Source organism: Mustela nivalis, assembly GCF_964662115.1.
Source record: "Mustela nivalis genome assembly, chromosome: 12".
NCBI classification, from domain to species: Eukaryota; Metazoa; Chordata; class Mammalia; order Carnivora; family Mustelidae; genus Mustela; species Mustela nivalis.
This window is the reverse complement of record NC_139031.1, coordinates 67,599,986-67,626,094: the sequence shown is the minus strand read 5'-3', so window position 1 is coordinate 67,626,094 and position 26,109 is coordinate 67,599,986. Positions and strand designations below refer to the sequence as shown.

Sequence of the window (26,109 nt, the reverse complement as noted above, 5' to 3'; positions counted from 1 at the left end):
TGTACTTCTTTTGCTCCACTACTGTTTTCAAGATGCACCATGTTATTGAATAGTTCATTTCTTTTAAATGCTGAGTCCAACGTATGAATACTACAAATGTCCTGTTACTGGTCATTGCGTTGTTTCTAGTTGGAGACTGTTATGAATAAAGCTGCTTAGTCCGTACATACTTGTTTAAGCTTTAATTACTTGTGGGTAAAATATATATAAATGTTAAAAAAAAAAATGCCACTTCTCCAAAATGATTGTATCATTTTATATCCTCCCCACCCCTCATCAGCCCTGTGTTAGTATTGTGGCTGTGTTTTTTGAGCTGGAACTTGAAACTCCATAGGAAGGTGGCTGTAGGGGATCCCTTCCTGCCCATTCCTAATCGTCAGTGCATGAACGTTCATTGCTCCTCTGACATATTAGCCTGGGTCTGATTTTTTCTTCATACAAAACAAACTATTTATGCTTGGATTTCACATGAAATACTGAAGATACTTTTGGTGAACATTTTAATGGATTCTCTTGATGAATGTGTCTTCCTCCCCCTTTTCCTCTTGTTGTATTTAATATTCTCCAGAGAACAATTATTCCTGGCTTCTCCTGAGGACCTGGAAGGAGTTTTCAGGAGTTCCCCGTCAAAGTTTCTGAGAAACCCTATGCTCACAGAGAGTTAATAGTCCGGGACAGTTTGCACACTAAATCCCTTGTGCCAGTTTTCAGTTATTCTGATGTCATGCCGTAGAATCCTGTTCCTAAGAAAACTAGCCTGTCCCGGAAATATTCAGTGTTCACTGATGCTGTCAGGTTACCAGATATCTATGATTAACAGTCCAAGATGTGAGGACAAATGTTTAACAACCAGCTCTCAGGAGGGGAACTTAGAAGTGTTTGCTGATTTGTATAGTCTACTGATTTCCATGGTTTGTCAGTACTCCCGATACGGCCAATTTCAAACAACCAGAACTGGAAATAGATAGGTACAATCAGTTCACTGGAGCTGGCATGCACTGGCTTTAGCATGTGAGCCACTGCAACACCAGCTGTTTTGGAAAGACACATTCATAGGAGAATCAGATGAGCCCTTCCCAAACGTTAAGAGAGAAGGAAAGTTTTACCAAACAGCCAGTATCACTTTCAGGAGAAAAGTTAATTCAGCTTCAAATTTCCATTCTTCTGAATATGATTTTCATTCTTCTGAATATGACTAAATATATCTCCCATATGGACTAAAATAAATTCAAGGACTGATTCAAACTTGCCATTCAGCGTTGACTATTGTCATTTTTGTTCTTTGTTCTCATGTGCTGGTACTTTTTAATCATCTTTAAGCTTCATATAAAAAGAAGAATCTTATATTAGAGGAGGTGATTTTGGAAAATTGCAGGATGCAATGGGAAAATGAATTTTATCCCTTGCTCCTTTGGACAGTCACATAAACTCTCTAAGCCTTGGTTTCCTTATCTGTAAAATGGATAATGAGTGTATTTTTACATGAGTGTTGTGAGGATTAAAGGACAAGGGCCTCAGCACTCAAAAAGATAGGCTTCAGTGCCTTATACACAGGCACAGGATCCAGACAGATTGTCCATGTTTTGAGTCCAATTGAGAGCCTTGGCCCAAAACATTAAGATGGAACTACAGCCAGGAAAGAGCAACATGAACTGGCCTCGTAGGATGAAAGCCTGTGACATTGCTCTCATCAGCTCTCCTCTTTGGCTGAGCTCTGTGGTGCCATCTCTGCCTAGGAAGGTGTCACACAATCATATATAACTTTGGGATGGTTTCTCCTGGGGAAATGAGCTTAGGGTTCTTTGAATCAGAGCAGAGGCCTTAGTCCTAGTAAGGACACAGGATGCTGCATTCCCATGGAGGGGAAGGAGAATGGGGAAAGGGCCAAAATCAGGCCGTTCACCCCCCAGGTGTAGAGTCTATGGACACAGGGCAAAATTCATGTTCAGAGGCACTCAAGAAATGTTAATTACCTTCCTTTATTCTATGACAAATCAGGTGCATCTTTCACACCCCTGTGACCACTGAGCAGAGACAGGGAAGAAGAATTCAACAAATGGGGCCAGTTAGAAGTTTGAGATGATCAGGCCAAGTTATCAGGAAGGAAATTATGCCTCTTAATTGCAAACCACTTGAGTATCTTCATATCCCTGAAAAACATATCTTCCAATGTAAGGGGAATCTAAATTTTCTGGGATTATTTTAAATTACTGAATTCATCTTTAGCATCATGTGGAAGGAGCCATGTGATCACAGCAACCAGCCTCCATAAGGCTGTCACAGTGCATCCATATCTTAAACCAGTATCTAGGCCAAAAGTTTACCACATAGCAAAGGAAAAGAAGTCCTTTATCCAAAGTCAACAGGAAGTGGAAGGCTGGAGGGAACTACAAAGAACAGTCACCCAGATTGATTTGTCATTGTTACACCAAGTATTAACTTTAGTGGCTGTGGCTAAAAATAGAGCTTCAAAATAGTTCGGAGTTCTGTGAAATAAGGCATGGAGTTCTTATAATCTGAATGTTGAAGGAACTATAAATATTCTCCATTCCACTATTTTCATTTTACAGAATTCTGTATTGAGATCTTGCCATGTTTCCTTACCTTCGTTGTTGACAGAGCTGAAGACTAGTTCTTGATATTCAGCCCTGTATTCTTCCTTACATCCCTGTACCTGGACTCCTTTTACTGCACGGAGACCTCAGAGTGGAACGTTAAATATCAGAATGAAAACACACGGAAGCTTCAGGAACACCTGTGCGTGTGTCAGATCCTTGCTTCTAGGTCTTTCTCACCATCTCCCACATGCCCTCCCCCAAAATGGAGACTAAGTTGATTTGGAACACATTAGTTCCTAGAAGTCCCAAGTCTCAAGTAAGATGTTCTATCTTCTGAGAGCCACACAGGCTTGGACGGCGATTATGAGTTTAACAAGAGGATTAAGACAGATGGTCTTCCTCCCTGTCAGACACCTCAGAGAGAAGTGGCATGTCTAGCTCATAAATGAATGAGGTGAATTAACTGAACCGGTGATTTGGGGATATATATTATATATCATAGTCACTTATTGATTAACTCTCAATAAGCAAAATTCTTGCTGCCTGTTAGCTCAAGTCCTGTCAAAATAAAATCTGAAGTGAGTCCATCTGGCACGAACAAGAATTTTACACGTTTGATAAGAAAGGCAGTTCATCTCTTCTGAGAGATTAGGGATCACAAGGATTTGTTCAAGTTTAGGCAACTCTTTCACCTGCAAGGTGTTTTTCTAGCGAGTTGGGTCATGTAGGAAATGTTTACTCTAGTGCGCCCTCTGTCGTATAGAGAGTGCATCTGTGAGCAGCGGTTAAGAGGATGAGACATTCCCTGTGCCTAATTTTATTATTCTTGTTCTCCTTAGGGGAACGAGATAATGGGGTATTTAATGTGTCTCTTACCGTGATCATTTCTTCATCCATATATTTTAAAAATAAGCAGAATTACTATTTAATACGTGCCAAACCTTCTGCTAGGCGTTTTGGAATTCAAAGACAAATACATATAGGGATCTCCTAGCATAATAGAGTAGAAGAGTAGACATCACAACCCAACTGCAATATCGCATTTTCAGTACAATATTAAAGATATGTACTAGGTTTTATGGGATTATAGAGGAGGAAATAAAATTTTGGTAAGAGCTCAGTTCAAAACAAAAGCCAATCTACACAAACATCTAACATTGTAACTTTTATGCCTGTGGGACAGAGACTCATTCCTTAAACAGCTGCTTGCTTAGGTCAGGTTTTTTTTTTTGTTTTGTTTTGTTTTGTTTTTTTTTAGGTGTTGTGATTCTAGCAAAGCATTGCCTTCTGTAGAAAGGCAGAATCTCAAAAAAACCCTTTCTCTTCTACCTAGATGTATGTTCATCCAGCTATCATGCCTACTTAAGAGGCAAACCATCTTTTCTCTTACTCACACTGCTGCATACTTAACTATGTAGGGCACCCAAAATGTTGGGACAAAGTTTGGACTATTTTATCCAAGACTTTCCTAGCACAGTATGGCTTCACCACCACCTGCCCAGAATTCTAGCCTGGGCTACTAATCCACCAGAGAGTGGCATGTCAAGAAGGGAGGAAAGACATAGAAAATTGCCCCTAACTCCTGTATATCATGTGGGAATAGCAAGCACTATAATAATGAATATGATGTTTATTGAGAGTTTACATCTCCCACAATCACCACTGAGGGTGATACTTTATGCTTCCCACTCTGCAAATGAGCACTGAAACTTAAGGTGAATATATGATGGCGCCATGTCTATACAGTTAGTTCAGGCCATTGGAATCCTGATCCACTGGTCTCATTCCCTGTACAAATGTATTTCTCTTACATATTAGTGGGGCCCGAAGTCGGGTTTATTATATATAACATGTGCTCATGACCTCAGTTCAGTACCTGGACAGCTAGATTACAGACTTCCTTTTCACTCAAACATGAAGTTTGTAGTTGAGAACAAACAGATCACTGCAATTTAAATACATTGCTATAATACTCTAAGAGAAACACCTGCCAAAGTTAATAATCAGATTAGAGGATTGAGAGAGTTAATCACTAAATCCTTATTTTCAGGGTTATATATAGCAGAAAGTAATGAAGCTTGACCTTTCAAGTATAAAGACACTCTTTCTTACAAAAATATTGTCCTTTCTTTATACCTTAGCCCAAATCTCATGTTAGTTATACAATACTTACTAACGTGTCTGTCATAAACCCTGCATATGCTCGTTTATTCTAGTTTTATATAGAAAAGCGTTCATCTCTTAAGTCAAACAGGAGGGACGTCCAACCTACCATTTGGGGGCAGGGGGAGGCCATAGTTGCAGTTTGAAAGGGCAATGTATCTCCTAAGACTCTTACTATTTCTTTGGGGGTGGGGTGTATCTCTCTTGGCTACTAGCCAAGGAAGAAAACTGAGTCAAACCAAAAGGTGTTATTGGAAGAGAGTTGACTACACTAGCATGGACTAGGTCTACTGAATGAGCCAGAGAAGTGTGAACTTCCTTTTGGTCAGCAGGATGTCTGGCACTCTCTTTCCTTCCCTTACAGTAGAAGGCATGCCCTGGTCGAACCAGACACCTACACTGCAGCTACTGCCCTAGGTCCTTTCACCTCTTGCCTTCTAGAGGACTTTACTCCTCTCACTCCTCTGTAACATCCGTTCTTTCAATAGTTTCCATTTCTATCTCTGATTTTTTTTCCCATCCCAAACTTAAAGTTTATATTTGACTTTCCACCCCTTTCTTGTTAGAGCCTTATTTCATTGCTCCCTTTCCCAGCAGAAATCTTATCTTCACTATCTGCCTCCACTTCCTCATCTCCCCCCACCCCATTGCACTCTGATTCAACTTCCACATTGGGAAGAGGAAGAACAGGAAGTGCTCCCATCAAGGGCACCTCATCCTATTGCCACATCTTACTGGACCTCTCAATTCATACAACATCCAAAGCTGTTGCCACTGAGGTCACCAGGGACCATGTTTTTCCATTTCAGCAGTATTTAACCATTTCAGATTCTTCCTCACTCTTGAAATGCTTTTCTTTTAGTTTTTAGTTTTTCCACATTCTTCTGGTTTCCCCTACTTAGTTGATTATTCCTTCTCAATCTGTCCTTCTCCTCTACCTGCCCATTAAAAGTGGAATGACTCAAAGTTTAACCTTGAGAACTCCTTTCTAACTGAACTTTCTTCTTATGTGATTTTAAGTGTACACACACACACACACACATTTGTGTATAGTCTTTACCTCAGCTCTGAATTCCAAATGCTTACATCTTCTAAATATCTCTACCTGGATATCTAATAGACATCTCAAATATTATATGTCTTTTTTTTTTAAAGATTTTATTTATTTATTTGATAGACAGAGATCACAAGTAGGCAGAGAGGCAAGCAGAAAGAGAGGAGGAAGCAGGCTCCCTGCTGAGCAGAGTGCCCGATGTAGGGCTCGATCCCAGGACACCGGGATCATGACCTGCGCCGAAGGCAGAGGCTTTAACCCACTGAGTCACCCAGGCGCCCCTCAAATATTATATGTCTTAAACTGAAATCTTGACCCTATGCCCCAATCTTCCTTCTTTCTGTCAGTGACACTTCTACTTAGACTTTCAAGTCCAAAACTGTGGAATCACTCTTGACATCTCCCATCTTTTCATCACCCAATCCATCAATAGTCCTGTCAATTCTATCTGCAAATCACATTTTTAATCTGCCCTATTTCCTTATATCCGTGGCCACCAATATTGTTCAAATCCACCTGTTCTTAAGGGACTCTTCCGTTACGTTCTTCCATAAAATCCCAGTTTCCGCTGTAGTTACCCTTCAACCCCACACACCTCACTTTTTTCAAAGTAGAATCCGAACCCTTCATTAGCTCCTCACTTTATTCCTTACCACTCCTCTGAGTCACTCTACGTGACTTGGCTACTGTCTCCGTTCCTGACCTCACCCCATCACTCTCCTTCTATCTTACTCTACTTGTTACATAGTGTTTTCTGTTCTTGTACAACAAATTTGTTCCCACATCCTGCCCATTGCATGAGCTGTTCCCTCTGCTTAGCCCTCCTCCTTGCATGAAATGCTTGTCTACTGACCTTTACTGTCTCCTTCTGGACAGTCAGTCCCATTGACTACTTCTAATCAGTCTAGATGATGTTGCTTCACATCCTAGTCCTCCTTATCACGAACTATAGCATTTATCAGTTTAAATCGCTATGTTTATTCATTTTGTTTCACTTGTCTGATCCTTTGACTATTACGTAAGCTCTGTGACAGCAGGAAGCTTTCCTGTTGTAGTCACCATTGTTTCCCAGTGCTGAGAGCTAGACTTATGGAAAGTAGAATCTTATAAGTGTCTGTGGAATAAACAAATTACTTATTAGTACTTATCACAATTAATATATGTTACATTTTATCTTGTTTATTGCCTTTCCCCTTCATTAGAATGTGTGTTCCTCATGAGTAACATTTTCTGTATTTTTTTTCTGTTCTACCCTCAAGCATCTAGAATAGAGTCTAGAACATAATAGTCCTCAGTAAATATTTGTTGGATGAATGAATATGTTAGCTATTTTTATAGTCCTAAGTATAATGTAGGATGGAAAAGAATAGTACAAGATAAGAAAATTTATAGCCCTATGATTGCAAATTTACTGTAAATAATATAGTGGATTTGTTTCTGAAAACAATGTGTCAAATGGAATGTTTATAAATCAAAATATTTAAAGTGTGTTAGCAACATTTCTATTTCAAAGAATGTGTGATTTATCTTCTGTATAAAACAGGGGACTTCTAAAAATAATTTTAATAATTTCCACTAATACAGATTTTGTAAGTTCAATATTTTGTCGAGTTGCCTTACTTCAAAATATGCTTATCTATATAATGTGTAAAAACAAATAGAAAGCAGGTAGCTTTTGAACTTTATACTAGCCCACTTTAATTCTTGAATAGATTAACAAGAAAACTATGGACAATATTAGTGAGACACTTAAGCTACTCTAAATCTTTCTATCTTCTCTACATCCCATACTCGCACCCACAAAACCCCTGAAAACCATAAACAACCTGACATATTTTCAAAAAGCCCTGGGAGGGGCGGTATTGCCTCCGACAGAGAACCCCTGCTCTATGAATGGGGTACAGCTCTGAGGTACTTTTTCCCCCTTCTCATCTCTTTACTTTGTTGGACCTTACCTCCTCTGATAGTAGGCAAGATGGAAGAAGTAAAAGGGCAAATATCTTCTACTTATAGGGGTAGGTAACACTCCCCCACCCCATGAATTAGCTATAATTGCTGCCTTAGCTTGTTGGTCTGAGTCTTCAGTCCTTCTCTTTTATATTCTGGTGGAAGGGGGGTAAGGATGCTTGGTAATAGTGCCAGTAATATGATCTAGCCCCTCTGAGAACTTCCCATGTAGAGGAGGCTCAGTTGGAAGCTTTGAGCTGCCCAGAGATTGGGGCCAGGGGTGGGGGGGGGATAGGACAGAGAGGCTTAGTGACCCTTGTTTTCAATTCTGTACTTTCTTCCTGTGTAATTCTAAAGTGTGACACAACAAATCTATGCTTTTACACTTATTTGGGAAGGGTAACAGAAGTGTGTTGGATTTGAAAACACCCCAGACCAAAAACCAAGCACCTGTGTTATAGCCCAGCTCTGTTGCCACCCCTTTTATGATTTGGGTCACTTCAACTGTCTGGACCACCTTTACTTCATCTGTAAAATGGGTTTAAGGATGATTGGATGATGCCATATCTGAATTCATTTAAACCCTTCAATGCAACTCTGAGCCTTGGGACTCCATGCAGACAATATACACTGCCCTTTCTTTGGCTGGCTGTCTTTGAAGGAAGTTAGAGTTTTGATCCTCACTCTTTGAATTTTCTCATGTAAGTCCCATGGCATCAAGTTTGGCAAGCATTCCCTCATCTTCTAAGATTCACCTCCACCAAATGAAATGTGTTTTGCTTAAAGTATTATTGAATTTTAGAGTTCAGAGATCATTTGTTAGTAAAATGGTGTTACATACTTTGTACTTTTTTCTAGGGCTAGGTGAATATTTATGACATAGTTTGCTAGTGACTGTATCTACACCCCATGATTCTCTTTTATATATTGAACAATGGGCAGGAGTAAGGACATAAAAGTTGTGAAAGACTTAGATGCTCTTATAAAAGTCCTTATAACCTTTTGTGTCTTAGATTTGTCAATCAGTGCCTAAGACAGGGATCCTTGTCCAAGTGATTTACCAAGGATGAGCTCTCACAAGAAATCTCTGAAGGAAGGTAGAAAGCAAGATGAAGCAGAGGTTAAGCAAAGGTATAGTCTCAGATGTCTAGCATATCCTGACTCCATGGGGAGCTCTGGAAGGTTCTCAATTACAGGATTTTTCAGCCCAGAGGCACCCCCTGAACTGTTACAACCTCACTTCAGCCAGCCCTACACTAAAGGTCACTCACAGGGGCCAATTGAAACCATAATCTCCCAGACATAACCAGTCGAAGTCGTTGCCGTCTGCCAAGAACAAATCCATGCAGAAGTCTTGCCCTTGGCAGTCAACATGTGCACCTCTGGGAAAATGAACACCCCACTCTGGAAAGGGAAATCTAGGAAGGGCACCAACAGCATCTGCTACCCATGATATTAAGGGACCCAAATCATGTCCACATGATATCCCTAAAGAGCACTTATAAAGCCACCTATCAGCAAGTGCCATGTAAGATATCCGATTTTGAAAGTCTAGAGGTGCAGAATAAGTGGGTAACCCAACTAACGTGTACTGAGCACATATTCCGTGCCACATACCGTTATGCAATATTGATCCCTCCCAAGACATCTGCAACCTACATAATCATATTGCTCTAATTTCCTAGTGAACTGAGGCACAGAGAATTTAAGTAACTTGATCAGGGCCACACCCCTAGCAAGAGTCAAAGAGTGATCATTGTCAATAACATGGTAGGGATTCTCTAAAACAGAGAAAATTAAATTCTAAGCCCTATTCCAAATCAAAACCTCTTCAATTGGGCTCATATTTTAACAAGTTCCTAAAGCGATTCTTATACACACTGAAGTGTGAGAGTCATTGCCAGTGGAATTAGTTTTTCAAGATGGAGAAAAAATGTGCCAAGGATAATCTCAACCACTAAAAATGATCAGCAGACGTAGATTTGCTTGTGAATGGTTACAGATAGTCTGAATGCAGTTAAGAAGGAAGGGGAGAATGAATATCTCCCTCAAATACCAAACAACAATTACACAATTACACGGGTTGAAGAACAATCTTTTCGTGTCATATTGTTTGCTAAATTAAGAACAGAGAAGCAAAAATAAAAAGGTAAGAGAAACATTGACTTTGGGTCCTCATAGAGTGTTCTTTTCTATATCTGTGCTGGCATATTTAGGCATTTGCCCCTAAAAATATGTGAAAATGTCTGTTTCCCAAAGAAGAAGAGTCCATTATAAGATCGAGAAGGGAAATAGTATTTCCTCAAAGGTTTTGGAAATGATAACACTATATCACTATAAGGAAATAAGTTAATTGCTCATAAATTATTAGCAGAGTATTTGTATATAAATATGCAATGTTTTGTTCGCTGAAATAACATGTGACCTAAATATGTCTACTTTCATAAAAATATCTCATTATAAAAACTGGACCAGGGAGACAAAGTAGAAAAAAAGAATACAAAAAAAGGAGAGGTTTTAAGTGTGATGTCACTTAACTACAATGAAATACTTTCCATTTTGCATATGGGTACCACCAGCTACTGCACCATTTTCCTCCATTGCCCATTGATCTAATTAAGGAAAAGAGATTGCTGAGAGTGCAGAAGATCCTTCTTTTATGATGTCCAACAGTATGCCCACTATGTCACCTTTAACCTGATATGTTTGGTCATGATTGCTTTCCAGTGCATTGTGACAGTTACACAGAACTTCCTGGTATTGTTTAGAGAGAAATTCTAAGTAACATGCTTGTTTCTGATTAATGAGGTTGTTTGCTATATCTCCACTCTATTGTTTCATATTACAACCTGTTATTTGTAAAGAACTTATAGTAACAGTTTGTGTATAGTTCTCTGTTAATACCAGATTACTCTAGCATTTTAGAGGATTAATCCAGTCCTCAGAATGACCTCAAGCTCATTTAAATGGTGTATCTCATATAATGGAGAGTTTTGGTGTTGAAGATTGAGTGTTGGAAACACAAATGTTTACACTATACAAAAAAAACAACAATAAAACAAAACAGAGAAAAGGAGGAGCTTTGGATGTTTAAGACTGTATGCTGACTAAACTGACCTCTCCCACATCCCTACAAACCTACTAGCAGGTGGTTAGAGTCAAATGCTTGGTTTAATCATATTAGTGAAGATTATAAAGAAGCTTTAAAATTGCAAGGCTAGTGTGCAGTGCTGGAATTGTTCAGAGAGCATTTGTAAGAAATCAGTTATCCTAGAAAGCTGAAACAAAGAAACAGTTCCCTTAGTAAGTTAAGAGCAGAGGGAGGGACTGGCTAATATTGACCTGAACCATGTCCAGAAATTTGGTGTATGTATGAACTGTCTCTTTTTTCAGCAGGCAAAAGATGCCAGTGATCAATATTGAAGACTTGACAGAAAAGGACAAATTGAAGATGGAAGTTGACCAGCTCAAGAAAGAAGTGACCCTGGAAAGAATGCTGGTAAACCATTTTAAACTATAGATATGGTAGGACTGCCAGGTGAGGACCTGTCACAGGGGAGCAGAATTTGCCACCCCAAACAAAATATATTTCCTTAACATAAGTATTGTTTTAGGCTGGTTATTTTTAAGAAATAGCAGGTAGGAGAATATCTGAAAACCAAGTAGAAGTCGTCCTTTTGTAAGAGACATTTACAGTTATAAGAGAAGTCTCCATTTATAAAGTCTCCCTCTCTGTACCAGGAAGAGAAGGATGACTCTAAAACTCTTATTAGGAGAGAAGGCAAGGACTTAAATGCACTTGAATTAAGTGGGCTTTTGATGACTGCTTTTCCTGAAAACCTCCCATAACTGGCCTTTCTGTCCCCAAACCCCAACATTTTTTTGTCTTCAGCTGGAGATGGTATTTAAGGGGGTGTCCTGGGCCATTTTGGTTTTCCTGGATCTCTCCCATGTACAAAGGAGGTATACATGCTATTAAATTTTGGTGTGTTTTTCTCCTGTTAATCTGCCTTTTTCATTAGCAGGAGTGTCTCAATTAAGAACCTTAAAGAGTAGAGGGAAAATGATTTGTCCTCCCCCACACCATTCACTAGAGAGTCTCAATGTAGCTAAAAATGAATTGTTCAGGTAAAAATGCATTAGAGAATAAGAAAATTAATAATCATAATTATCTCTTGATTCAGACTTTAAATGGAAGGTTTCGCAAACTATTTTCCATGGGCCAAATCCTTAGACTGTTTTTGTATGACCACAAAACTAAAAATGTTTTTCGGTTTTCATAGAATTGTTTTAAAAAAGAAGGAAAGAGAGGGAAAGAAAAAGGAAACAAAGAAAATTAGACAGAGACCATGTTTTAGTTCAGCAGTAAAATGAAGCAATGCATACATAGGCATTTTCTTTTTCTTTTTCTAAATTGATGTTTCTTTTTATTTAATGTAATACTTTGATGTTTAAATACTTTTAGCCAAGACCTCATTTCCGCCAGCACTGTCATGGCTGGTAATGAATGAGTACACGCTATTCCTTCTTTGCAAATAAAAATGAGTTCAAGCACAAGAATTTGCTCATTCCTCCTAAAAACATCTGACAGATCTTGGAAATGGTTACCAAGAGTTCTCTGCCATTAAAAGGAGAGGCGTGGCAAAGGAGTAAAAGTTTCCTCCAAACAAACAGTGACTAAAGCTTGGAAAATGTAGATATGTATTTTAGATTTTTTCATTTTAGGAAAGTAAGTAGAATAAAACTCCTCTATGAGTGATAAGAGTATATTTTATATTTTTTCCAAAACACATTTTATCAAGCCAAAGCAGAAAAGGAATTTGTATTATCTTCATACTTTGCTCAAGACCCTTATTCCCAATAAATATTGGAATTTTGGCTTCTTTGACATTTATAATAGTCTCAAACTTCTCTTTTGCCCTTTCCGTACAGGCAAAACATATTTTTCTATAAAAATAAAATTAAATATATACACAGCACAAAAAGCTTGGAACATACAACAGAACAGTTAAAATCTTTATATTTGGGGGAAAATAAAGGAAATTTATTTTTTCTTCTTGACTTGAAACATCCAAATGCTGTTTCATTATTTATTTCCTTAGAATTGTTGTTTGAAAGGCAGTTGGATCATATTCATGTTTATTATTCGTTTGTGGCCAGCTTATCTGGGATTTTTTATTTTGGGTGAACATCACATACATCACCATCTAGCAGGTTTGGGGGTTCCTTTTCCCTGCTACTCAAAATCTCCTTGCTTTTGGAAGTCAAACTAACATAATACCAGACTGCCAAAACTAAACACACACACACACATTTTAGATACCAAACCTATAGTTTTGACACAGGCTGGCATAAAGTCCTTCTCGAACGGTTCCAGGGGATAGACACTGGAACCACATCCCTGGTTCAGATTCTGGCTCCATGACTTTCTCCCTGTGGAATACTCACCTGAAATATTGTCTATAAAATGGGAATAGTAACAACATCTAATTCAGAGGGCAGCTGGGAAGCATAAATGTGATAATGTATTTAAATCTCTGAGAGCAATACCTAGGACATACCAAATGCTTTCTAATTTTTATTACTTTTTAAATAATTATTTGATGTCTGTGAATTAGAATAGTTCATACTATTCTGCTATCAAGGTGCTAGTATTGTCAGAAGACACAACTCTTTGCACCCAGTTTTTAAAGCTGACATATTTGCAATTGAGCACATACACTCACATAGGACTTTTAGGTAATTTATTGCTCTTTATAGCCTCAGATCCTAGTTAGACATTGTCAAAACCAACCCTTCACTGACTCTAGAATTACAATACCTCTATTCCTGACACCCAGTTGGGGCCAAATTAGCTGGTGTTTGGAGGAACGGGGGGAAAAGTGAACCTAAATCTTAATTTTGAATTTTGAAAAGAAAAAAATGTGAATCTAAATTACTGCATATTTCAGAATTGTGTATAAACTACGAGTATCCTCATATGAAGGAGACATCTGACCAAGGCCTTGCCCCAGTTAGAAATGATGTTTCCTAATATGTAGATAATGAACTTGCAGAGTTATAATCTTAAGTCTTATGTTTAGTGTTGCTGGAAATTTGCATACAAAAATGATATAAATATTTTATTTAAAAAAACAGTGAATTAGTTAGAGAAGTTATGGAATGGCCACCTAATGGACTGCCAGAAATGAAGTAGTTTCATGTTAATGTCATGAACAGTAGAATAAGTGAAAAGGAAATAAGTTGAACATTAAAAGAAATATGTTGAGCTTGTGTGGATATGCATGTTTATATGTGTATACACAGATGCACACATTTATATTTCTATGTGTTATAGAACATTGACTCTTTCTAAAAGGTGTATTAAATGGCACATGGACCATTTAAGCTCTGGCTGAATCCTTTAAGTTACTAAAACCTGATTTTTCATGAAGCCATGCTATAATGGTAGATGAGTGAAGGGCAAGCTCATAAACAAAAATAATGATTTAGTTCAACAAATACATGTTTACTGAGCACCACCTAAATCCAGTCTCTGTTCTGGATGCCAGTGATACACGTGAACAAGTCAGCCAAAGGTCCTTGACTGGAGCTCATGATCAATCATTGTAAATGAGTTTAAAATAAAATTATATATGTATACTTCTGAGAATTCAGGAGTGGTGATAAGCCTAGAATTTAAAAATTATTCATTCCCTTCCACCTTTACAGGTCACATTTCTGGAATGAGGAAACATTTAATCAATCTTTACTCTGGTGACCCTGGTGATCTCTGTGGCCAGCTGTTTTCTGATCCCTGTTCTGATCTCCTTTAGAGAAGCTGGAGGCAGTATCTCCTGAGAACCCTAAGCTGAATTATGGCCAAATGGTTCTCCTTTACCTGAAGATATCCAGGACAGGAAAAAAGAGCAGCTATTTTTTTTCTTCTCTCCTAGAAAATACATATGCACTGGTGGAAAGCAGAACACATCAAAAAGAACATAGAAATTATAATACATTCTTGGATTCTGCAGTATTCTGTATTAAACCAAATGTGTCATTTCTTTTTCCTTCCCTTTAAGGTCTCCAAATGTTGTGAAGAAGTAAGGGATTATGTTGAAGAAAGATCTGGGGAAGATCCACTAGTAAAGGGTATCCCAGAGGACAAAAACCCCTTCAAGGAACTCAAAGGAGGCTGTGTGATTTCATAAGAAAAAAAAAAAAAAATTCCATGGAATAACTTGAGCTTTAATGACAGTACTAATTTTTGGTCATCTATAATAATACTGTTAAGCATGTATGTAACCTTTTGATTTGTAAGTACAAACTTTTAATAAAAAGTGGGATGTGATAATGCATAAATCTGTTTTTCTTAAAGTATTTAACACAGAGTTTAGCACATAACTGGCAATAACTATTGATTGACCCCTTTCTTTAACAATGACTGCTATAGAGACAACTGGTTGGCTCAGTCAGTTAAGTGTCTGAATTTTTTATTTTGGATCAGGGTCATGCTCTCAGGGTCGTGATCTTGAGCCCTACCTTGGGCCCCACTGCTTGGGATTCTCTCTCTCCTTCTCCCTCTTCCCATTCACACTCTCTCTCACTCTTTCAAAAACAAACAAACAAAAACAAAAAACCCAAACAAGCAAAAAACAAACAAACAAAAATACTATGTTTCATGAATGAGTCTATATTATTCTGGTTGCCAATATATAGTTTTCTGTTTCTTAACTTCTCTTTCAACAGTACTACTATTTTAACAGAAGGAAATTTTATGCTTCGCCTTATATGCTTTCCAACCTTTCTCTTCCTTTGTAGAGTTAGGAACTCTATTCTTTTGATTCTATCTTGAAGATCTATCTTGACAGAATGTGTACTCTGAAGATTTTCACTGTGGATGTTTCGTTTTCTGTTTCTTTTGCTCTCTCAACCCCCAGGCAGCAGTGATGGTTTTAACATAACCTCTTCCTACATTCTTACCATTTTTACTTGTTACCAGTGATGTAACTTTTACCACAGTACCAAATGGATCAAAAGGCATTCTGTGGTCATGGAGACAGCAGATTTAACCAGCACCAGAGTAAAGGTTATAAGAAGACAGAGGGTTCTGACTCTGGCATTTTACTGCCTGACTTTGGATGAATTACTTACTCTTTCTAAATCTCAGTTTCTTCTCCTGTAGGATAGGAATAATATGGTCCTATCACCTTTTTCATGGGGAGCTACATATTACATTTGGGGGATAAGGGCACTCAGCATACTACCTGGCACATAGTAGCAACATCCAGTAAGTATTAACTAGTCGTGTTGCTGAGAAAGAAACTAGATAAATATCCAGAACCCTTTGAGAGCCAAGCATTCCATTCCATCCTATCTTGAAGAAAACTCTCACCAGTATAGCCCTTTTTTCTATAACAGTCTTAAGAACAAAGTGATAGAAAAATAGCTGTCTTCTGTATCATCTTGCTAATCAGTTTCCTCCTGGCATCTCACCAAGTTGACATAAGCCAAATTTCACTACCTTTGTGCTAAAAACTGAGAGATAATTTGCCTCTCATCTGTAACAAATGATGAGTGCTGATTACTGCAACTTGGAAACTGTTTTTGTTGTGTTTCCTTGTTGCTATCTCACATTTACAGTGCTATTTTTGGGTTTGTCAGTGATCAGAATACAAGGGAATGCTAATTGATTGTCATCCTTTTTAAGAACAAGAATTATCTATTATTTGGTCTGGAAGGGAATCTTAAGGTGGTCCCAAGTTTAGCACCTAGCACTGTCCTTTCCACTCTGGCCGTAGTAAATGCTCAACAAGGATCAAGGTTGCACGCTTGTCCAACCCCTTCATTTTGAAATGGAGGAAATCCAGGCTCAGAGAAGTGAGTTGGCAAGTTTCTCGGGTCCAGACTCTGGATCTCTAGCTGAATGGTTAACACCACACTCTACCACATATCAAATATGCTTTGAGTATTAAGAGATTCCAGGATAAACTATCGGAGTTTATCTTTTTCCTCAGGAGACACTATTTTCCATTTAAAACTGCAGAACTCCTCTCCAGTCACACCCTTAGCCCTTCCTGTCTCCCTGTTCCGCTCTCTTGTCTCCCATAGCACCCGTCACCATCTAGAATCCCATACACCTCACTGCATTATTTGTTTAATTGTGGTCTGTCTCAAAGGTATTTCTGTGTGCAATTTAGTGCTTATTATATGGTCCATTTATCTTTTTTCCCCCTGACTAAAAAAAGTATAACAGAATCTTGGCTATGGCATTTAGTAACATGTATGGTCCTAACTACATCTCTAGTTTTATCTAACACTGGAAATGGATTTGGAAGGCAGGTGATTCTAAGTGAAAACCCTGGCTTGTTTAATTTCTACTTCAACTCTTTGAACATCACTTTTGTTTGTTTGTTTCTTTCTTTCTTTCTTTTCAAAATAAAATGAGAAACTGGAATGGATTCTTATATGAAAATTTAAAGTCACTTAGAACAGATATAGATAAAAACCTAATCAATGTCCTTTATTACAATAGACCTGGAGACTTCCTGTGGTCAACAAACTTAAGTATTAAATGATTCCCAACATGACACCCCATTTCCCCACCTTCTGCAGTTCCATCAGACTGATCTCTCCACCTGAAATGTCCCTCCACTCTAACTCATTTCAGACCTTGGAAATCCTTCTTCTCTGAGGCTCCCTATAAATTATCTCCTCTGTCCCTCACTCCAGCCCAAGAGAATTCTGCAAAATCTTTTAACTCACTTAACATTCCCTTGCTTTCTTTTATTATAGTCTGTATGGTTGTGTTACTCTCAAATCTGTGTTACAAATTTCCCAAGCCAGAAGCTCTGTTCATCTTTGAAACTGCTATAACAACTCTTAAATTGTCTCTACAATTTAATTGAGTTAATAAGTGTTTAATTAAAAGCAGGAAGGACAGTAGTTTTTATTTTGGAGAATTCAAAATTCTTATTAGCTTAACTAAGGAATGAATCAACAGTAGGGTAACATTTTTGTTGCTTTAAAATACAGACTGTCTGCAGGAGTTGGAATAAGATAAAATTCATAGAAAGGAATACAGAGAAAGATGGTCTAGGAAGAAGATTGTGAAGTCATGACTATCCCACAGGATACACAGTTGCAACAGTGAGTGATTTTTTTTTCCCCCCGGAATTTATTTCGGGGCCACAGATTACTAGGTTAAAATGAATGAGATAAGACTATAGGGAAACAAAAAATGTTCTAGGCATAGCCTTAACATTTGGCTCATCCACAGAATTTCCTGGTACCAGTAATGAGAATAGGTAAAGCATATATTACATACTTACTGTAATATATCATTTGAGATACTTGCACTTTGAAAGTATTTTGTACATATAGGTGAGTTTAAGCTTTAGCAAGGAAAGAAAAATGATTATTTTAATTTGCGTTGATTTGATTTTAGCCAGATTTCAAAACAAAGCTAATACTAAACTTCCTAAATTCCTAAAAGAATGTATTAACATAAGGAAAAGAGTAAACTGAATAATAAGAATGACCACTTACAATGGAAATTAAAGTCTTGTGAAAGCAAAATTGATAAATCATTTTTATATGAACTATAAGTAGTTAAGATGATCAGAGCATCAGACATAGGCCATCCTGTAACTTTACATTATCTCCATCTAGAAAAGGAAGCTTATGCATATAGTTACATGAAATGGGTGAGTTTATGAAATGTTCCATGTGATTTTTGCAATTAATTGAACTAAAACAAGTTAACTGGGTGGATCAAATATGCGTTAAATATGCTCCTTAGAAACCCGTCATTTTAATGGCCTAAACAGTCACCATTAACTTTATAAATTTCAGAGGAGCAGAATTTGGGAAATAACCTAGTTTATTTCCAACAACAAAACAAAGGCAGAGAGTATCTATGTCTTGCCAAAAATCACAAGATAGAGTAAGACAAGAACACTTGTCTTTTTGAGTTCAACCTAGCATTAAATCAACTCCAATATAACTGCCCTTGATATTTTTTTATACAGTTTCCTTTATATGGATTTTTTAACAACACATTTAATACATCAGAAAAGTAACCAAAGAGTTGTTTTTCCTTTTTTTTTGCAGGTCACAGTAGGTATTTCATGGCCTTTGCTCTTTTATAATTTAAAAGTAGAAATAACCACACAGTCAATTTTCTTAAACAGATATCTTTAAAACATTTGTCAAAAGACAGTGGGATAATAAAAGTTTCTAATTATACCTATTATCTTTCATTGCAGAGTAGTTTGTACACATACTATTTTGTAAAACAAATCTTATTAAAAGTAATATGTAAAATATAAGTAAAAAGCTAATATGACATTTGGCTATAACTCACTTGGATTTTAAACTTTGTTTATCCAATAAGTTTTGTTGATAGAACATTTCTGTGAGAATAGACAAGAAATTGTTTACCATGGTTGCTCTCTGAGAGGTAAATTCCATGCTTAGGGATGGGGGCTACATGCTCTTCTAAAAAGAAGTGTTGTATCCTTTTACCATTTAAAACCAAACAATAACAAGACATTTTTCAGAATGCTATGTCATCATAGGATTTCAGCATTTCCCAATTCACTTTAATCAGTCCACTTAATGTGATTTTAGTATCATGCATTATTCTGTAAGAGTAAAAACTAAATAAAATAAAATAAAAAGACTAATATGCATTTGCTCTCCAATTTAAGTTCTCTTAGTATGGGGAAGAAGTTAAATGGCCACTATGGATTTATATCTATTTATCACTGTCTGCAAGTAGGTGATTTCAAAAAGAAGAAATTTCCAGGCCAAAATAATTCTATTTTTATGATTTGGAAAAGACATGCATTAAGTTACTTAACTAGGTTATTTGATTTGGTGCTGAACTTATTTAATTTGGGCCATATTAACTACTTTCACTAACTTATTTATTTTTAACCAACCTTTTAAATCTGAGCAATGGGGAATCAAAAATCATTAATTGCTTTTGGAGACAGATGTGAGTTTTTTGTCTTGGCTCACCTTGCATACTAACGGTGGGTGGGGGGCCCTCTAGAAGCTTATTTAACTTCTTTGAGCCTGGGAGATCCTGGAATGTGTGGTAGTTAAAATATAGAAAAGCTCCCAAACAGTTTTCTTCATGAATGTGATTTATCAGATGTAGATACATAAATGCAATTAGAAATGTAACATACCTTAGCTAATTCACTGTTCCCCTGGCCCATTGTCTATTTTATAAATTAGAAAACCAAAATCCAGAAAAAAATAAATGACTTTTCCAGTGATAGCCAGTGGCAGAGCTGGGACTAGACCCAGAGTTCTTACCAAGTAGCTAATTGTTCCTGTCCCTCCAGTGTATTCATTGAGGACAAGGGGGTAGAACCTAGAGAGAAATTAGGAACAAACAAAAGCCTGTGCTTATAAAATAGGGAGTGGCTTGGGGTGTCTAAGCCCAGGTACCCTGAAATTCTCCATTCAGGCCACCACACTTAACTTGAATTTGACTCTCTAGGCAAGGAGGTCATCTCCAAAGAGAGAATTATCTAACTGCTTGGGAAGGTTTCTTATATTCGTGCTTTAGTTTTCTTCTAGGCTCTTGAGCATCTTTAACAAACCAAACATAAAGTTTTAGTTTATAGTCAAAGAGAAACTTTATATTGCAGGTAAACATGTCAGGCCCCACACCTTTCCTGGCTTTACAAAATGGCAGCAAGATGAATACTACTTTCCAGAGAGCGGAGAAGCCCAAGCTGAGTGAATCCGCTGCCGACCTCCAGGAAGTTTGCGGGAGCCAGGAATTCCTAACCCTTGGTGTCCACAGTCACCCAGACCGCGGTTGATGGGGATTGGGGAAACACTTCCTGGTAAGAACTTTCAGATTCCTTCTTCTGTCTTCTCTAGTATCATCCGTGTGTCGTCCATATCATTACAAAACATTCCCCTGAAGAAAGAGTAAGAGCTCTGCTGTGGAAGTTGCAGACAGTTCATTAATGTCCGAAAATGGCCCTGCAAATTGGAAACAATATTCACATCCCAAGGCCCCCTTGACCCCCCCCCCCCCAATGTGTCACTATGTTTCAGGCATTAAACAGACGGGATGGATACACATCAACAGACATGGTGGGTGTTTCTGAGATTACAGCTCAGTTTCGTTCTCCTCCTGGGCCTTTTCCCACAACACGCATGTAACTGGGGAAAAGTAACACGCTGTATATTTTTGAAACTTGGAGAGGAGAAGGGCCGTTATTTCCTGCAGGCTAGTGTCCTCCTTTTCTGGCTTCGCAAACAAAACCCGGATGTGACTTGGGAACGAAAAAAAAAAAAAAAGGAACAAAAAGTAAAACTTCAGTTGTTTCTCCAGGAGAGTCGGCTAGTGCAACCCCAACTGTCCGGCCACAGCCCTGGCGAGTCCCCCGCGGGCGTGGCAGGCTTGGGAGCCGGCAGGGGGCCAGCATCCCGCCGTGAGCTCCGGCAGCGCCCAGCTTCTCAGGCTCCGTCTCCACTCAACCCTCCGGGGCTCGCTAGAGCAGGCCTCCCGCAGTCGAGGGGGCCTGAGAAAGAGCCGAGGACGCGGGGCAGGGTCGGCGTGTGGGGCCGCCCCGCAGGCAGCCGAGCTCTAGGGGCTCTGGGGAGCGCGGCGGGGAGGCGGTCCTGTCCGACGCCGGCCGGCGGGCGGGGTGTGCGGGCACCGCAGTTATTTTGGGGCACGTCCTAATTTGCTGCACTTCCAGCCTCTCCGCTTCCAGAGCTATCCCCAGGCCCGGTTCTGAGGCGAAAATGCCGGCCCTTCACATCGAAGATTTGCCAGAAAAGGAAAAGCTGAAGATGGAAGTTGAGCAACTTCGCAAAGAAGTGAAGTTGCAGAGGCAACAGGTAAATTGTCCCAGAGCATTTCCTTCTCTGAAATCAACCAAGGGCAGTTTTTCCTGGTTTGTTACAGTAAAGCAGTACTGCTTTTCTGGTTTTTGTTATCTCCCCCCCCCCCCCAGCTTCTCTTGAAGTAGGGCTTTTTGTTGGTACCTGGGAACTGCCAGTTGGTGTGGGGAAATCATCGGAGGTAAAGGAGAGCAAGGGTCGGCTGAGTAATTTAAAGCCAAATGTCAGAACATCTGAGCCTAGGACTGGGCAAATGGACAAAAAATTCTGCCTGCTGTTACTTGGTTTTAAAAACTCAAAATGTAGGAAAAAGGCAGATGGCTATTTAGTTCCTTGATCTTTTTCATTATGGGAAAGAATGGTATTTTAGTGCTTTTTAATCACTATTTAATTCATATTTAATTTAGGTAATTTGAATTACATAATTTTGAATTTCACCAGGCCTCTCCAGAGGTATGCAATGAACAGCTCACTGGGGCTTGGGAACAAAACATTGCAATTTCTATTTTTATTCGTAACTCCCATCTCTTTATACCTTCCACTTGGTTTATAGGTATACACAGTGAACCAGTACAGCAGTATCTGCATTTATTTATAAATAATTATACATATATTTGGGTACATACAAAAATTCTTTTTAGTGATCATGATGTAAAATTTGAGAGACCACTGAAGTGGATTACAGATTCAGTAAGAACGTATGTCTCAGTGTTCAGAAGTCTCCACCAAACGTGCTGGAGATTTTGTACTTTTGACTTCTTACTGCTAGCTTGAGCATGCATTTCTTCCTTTTTTTCCTCAATCAGGCAACCTAAAGTTCTGGAATAGGTTTTTGGATAGTTTTTGTTGTTGTTGTTTTGTTTTTTTTAGGAAATGATCCACTCCTTTCTCCACAGCAAGAAAAAAGTAAACTGATTTCATTTCTCTATGGTTTGATACTAGAAATTAAAAAAAAAAAATAGAAAAGGAAAACAATGTAAATTAAGCAGTTATAGTAAATAAGCTCTTTTACTTTCCTGCTCTTATTATGGTAAATCTACTCATGACAGAGTCCTGTTACTCAAGATGAACATTTGAGTGCTATCTGGAAGATGCGGATGTTTTTGAGTTTTACTTTATACACATTTCTTTTCTGAAATTTAATCTTTCACTTCCAAATCCCTATTCTTCCTAGATGTTTGAGTGCAAAGGTTGTTTCTCTCCATGTTGAAAGTTTTTGTACCTTTAAAAATACTGCTGTGCTTAAAGGAATAAGCAAAGCTACGGTACCCAAAGAATAGGGTAGTTTCTTGAAACTTTAAGGAACCCATTTTGTGGATGACAAAGTGCAGTCCGTGTTGGCCACTGAGACTTTTTCACACAAGGCATCTTAGAGGTGACATATCAAACATAGTTACATATACTGAAGCATAGCCTTGTACAAAGTTGGAATATCCTAATACCAGAGTGCACAGAACTTCTAGGAGAAAAAAAGAGACAAGTGTCTTCTAGGTATTTTAAGCTTCAAATTTGAAATTGGGCAGGGACCTGGATGCAACTGACTGTGTAGAAATTGAAGGTGTCATTCCTGAGACATTCCTCCCAGCTAGCTCCCCACCTCCTCTCCTTAGGACACACCCTACTGAATCAGTTTCCAACTCCAAGTGTATGCTAATGGGAGAGAAACCTTCAGAGAGAGCCTTAGCAGATACAAGGAGAGGTATCTGAATCCTAATGATAATACTCAAACATGTTACCACACACTTCGGTTTATAGAGTATTAGTGTTCTACAACCATTATGGCTCTTAGATCATTCAGGGCTCTCCCTTTTAAGGATCAAAAACTTGAATCCCAAGGAGGCTAAGTACCTCCTTATTTAAGACCTCATAGGTAATGATACAGACGTGTACTAAAACACATGTGTTCCGATAAACTAGTTCATTATTCTGTCAATAAATTGTTCATGTCTGAGCTGTGTGCTCTGCTCAGGCCAAGGACACAGAATCCACAGGCTGAATTCTGGCTCCAGCTAACTGTTGCTCAAACACATCTTCTTGATCATGGAAGGAAATGCTCAGAGGAGTAATTATGTACTTTTGGAGGTTACAGATCTCTTTGGAAACCTAGTGAAGAAGCCTCTATAGAAACAGATACAATTTGGGGGAACTCTAATCTTACCCACAATTATCTGTGGGAAGACATTCCCCAGGTTGTGGTTACTTGCGTCTGTACTTCTGACAATTCCCATAAAATGTGTGCACTATGAACGTCAGCAACAAATAAGAGCAGTTGTTATCCAAGATAAAAGATTTTTATTTTACCACACTTTAAATCATCTAACTCCATCACCTAGTTCTATTATTTTATTTTTTTTAAAGATTTTTTATTTATTTATGTGACAGGCAGAGATCACAGGCAGGCAGAGAGGCAGGCAGATTGAGAGAGGGGGAAGCAGGCTCCCCGATGCCGGGCTTCATTCCAGGACACCAGGATCATGACCTGAACCAAATGCAGAGGCTTTAACCACTGAGCCACCCAGGTGCCCCTCGTTCTAAATTTTAGAACAGTGGTCTTCACTTTGTGTGTAAAAAGTATGTGGGGTATGGGAGTATAATATTAAAAATATCTGATTTTGGTTAGATTTAAATCTCTTCTGAGATTTTCAGTTTTCAGTTTATGTTTTATAATTACACATTAAGTATAACACAGTAGCATTTATACTTATTTATAAAATAAGTAAATTAGATATCATTACATAATTATGTACATTTTGGAATATATATATATATCATATATATATATATATCATATATATATATATGCAAGCATGTTTTTGTGATCACCATTAAGACAATTTGAAGATTATTAATCTAGATTACAAATTCAATGGGACAGTTTCCCAGGGTTAAAAGATCTCTATTAGAATTTACTGGAGCTTCTGTAATTTTTACTAATTTCTTCTTAACAATGCAGGCCTTCATTAACACACTAATCCTTTTATTTTCTTCCTTTTTTCATCCTTTTTCTTTTTTAAATTCACACTTGTGATCTGTCTCTGAAGGATAGAAATTTTGAAAACACTATTCAGTCCTTTCTTTGTTACAGAAAAAGTTTCAACTAATTACATAAACACAAGGATCTCATATAAGCCCAATAAACCTCAGATAAATTTTTTGTTATGATCATTGCCCTCAAGCAATGGGAAGGAATCCTGAATAGAGACACAAATGGTATGACTGGGCAACCTCAGCCTCTCCAGGCATCAGACTTTCTCCAATGTTTCTATCATTTTGTAAAATTGCAGAACATGGCACACACCCATAAGTGAGAATTTTGGCAGGACATAGCCCAAAACATTTGGGGATTATCTCTTACTGCACCTGATCATTAGCATGGGAAATTGAAAGTGCGGTATATTTGGTTTGTAAAATATTATGAATAGATCATAATTATATTTCAGCAGAGGAGAGAATTCACATGAGCCACAATGGATAGAAATTGCTGGGATGAGCTATTTAATACAATGACTTTCAAGCTTTTTGACCCTCACCAGACTGAGAAATATATTTTACATAGATTGTGCCATTCATATATATAACATATATATATATGTTATACATGCTTTGTACAACTATTTTTATACTATTTTATTTTTTTAAATGCTAGTTGTGCTCCATTATGTTGATTTCACTAAAGGGTGCTAATGAAGTATAGACAATCCTGACCTAATTCATTCTTTTTTTTTCTCTTAAGGTGTCTAAATGTTCTGAAGAAATCAAGAACTACATTGAAGAACGTTCTGGAGAGGATCCGCTGGTGAAAGGAATTCCAGAAGACAAGAATCCTTTTAAAGAGAAAGGCAGCTGTATTATTTCATAAATAACTCTGGAGAGAAATTTCATCCTCAGTAGAAGAACTAGTTTGTTTTGTTTTTCTGAAATAAAACCGAAATTCCTTTCAAAGAAGGAAAACAAAATTTAAAGACTTTCTTAAACACTTATATTGATATGGTTACGTATCAAAGCTGTGTGCTTCTTATCTTTGCTCACTACACCTCCTTCTTAAGAGGGCAGAGAGTATCAAATGTACAATTATGGAAATAAGGACATTACTTGTGCATGAGTCACCTCTTTCAGTATATTGCTTGATGCCTTAAATAAAGTTTTATCTCTGGAAAATGAGTGTTGGCAATTTTTAAAAGCAGTTTGTTGCTGGGCGGGGGGGTTGGTGTTTTTTGTTTGTTTGTTTTGCATTTACTTTTATATTTTTCCCATAACCATTCACGTTTTTGGGACACATACATATCAAAGGATTAGGGGATTTGATAGATCAGTTCTCCAATCTAGCTCTCTCCTTCAAATCTCAGTTGGTTTACGATGCTGAGTTCTGACTTCTGGAATGTTTCTGATCTAATTTTAACTATGAGGGAACCAAGGGAGTAGAATTCCTCCCATTGATGGAGTAGCTGAGTCAGGAACCACATTAGCACTCGAAACCCGCATTACCAGTCACCATACAGATTTTGGTCAAAGTGTTGCTGCAGTGGTGCT

The 26,109-nt window shown here is 38.0% G+C and overlaps 2 protein-coding genes across 8 annotated transcripts in view; both read left to right on the top strand.

Moving 5' to 3' along the window:
* Positions 1–21,515, top strand: part of GNGT1 (G protein subunit gamma transducin 1) — a 353,394-nt gene extending 331,879 nt beyond the window's left edge. For 5 of the 7 annotated variants that reach the window (XR_014301331.1, XR_014301333.1, XR_014301334.1 and 2 more), the window contains 4 exons: positions 11,116–11,221; positions 14,784–15,017; positions 17,737–17,850; positions 20,367–21,515. Coding sequence is in view for 1 of the 7 variants with exons in the window: in XM_082693650.1 (XP_082549776.1) it covers positions 11,126–11,221; positions 14,784–14,912 (225 nt within the window). In the remaining 6 variants the exon portion in view is untranslated. Of the gene's footprint in view, positions 1–11,115; positions 11,222–14,783; positions 15,064–17,736; positions 17,851–20,366 lie in introns of those variants that run through there. The other 2 variants (XR_014301332.1, XM_082693650.1) reach the window with 2 other exon arrangements.
* On the top strand, positions 21,046–25,737 carry GNG11 (G protein subunit gamma 11). The gene is made up of 2 exons (XM_082693651.1): positions 21,046–21,576; positions 25,313–25,737. The coding sequence occupies exons 1-2, from the start codon at positions 21,481–21,483 to the stop codon at positions 25,436–25,438; spliced, it is 222 nt and encodes a 73-aa protein (XP_082549777.1). The 5' UTR covers positions 21,046–21,480; the 3' UTR covers positions 25,439–25,737.
* Positions 25,738–26,109: the final 372 nt, after the last annotated feature.

What these genes read in the sequence shown, in the direction of transcription:
- GNG11 (XM_082693651.1), top strand. Translation starts at nt 21,481, where the DNA reads ATGCCGGCCCTTCACATCGAAGATTTGCCAGAAAAGGAAAAGCTGAAG. An exon ending in TGAAGTTGCAGAGGCAACAG is followed by an intron (nt 21,577 to 25,312) that starts GTAAATTGTCCC and finishes TTTTCTCTTAAG; the next exon opens with GTGTCTAAATGTTCTGAAGA.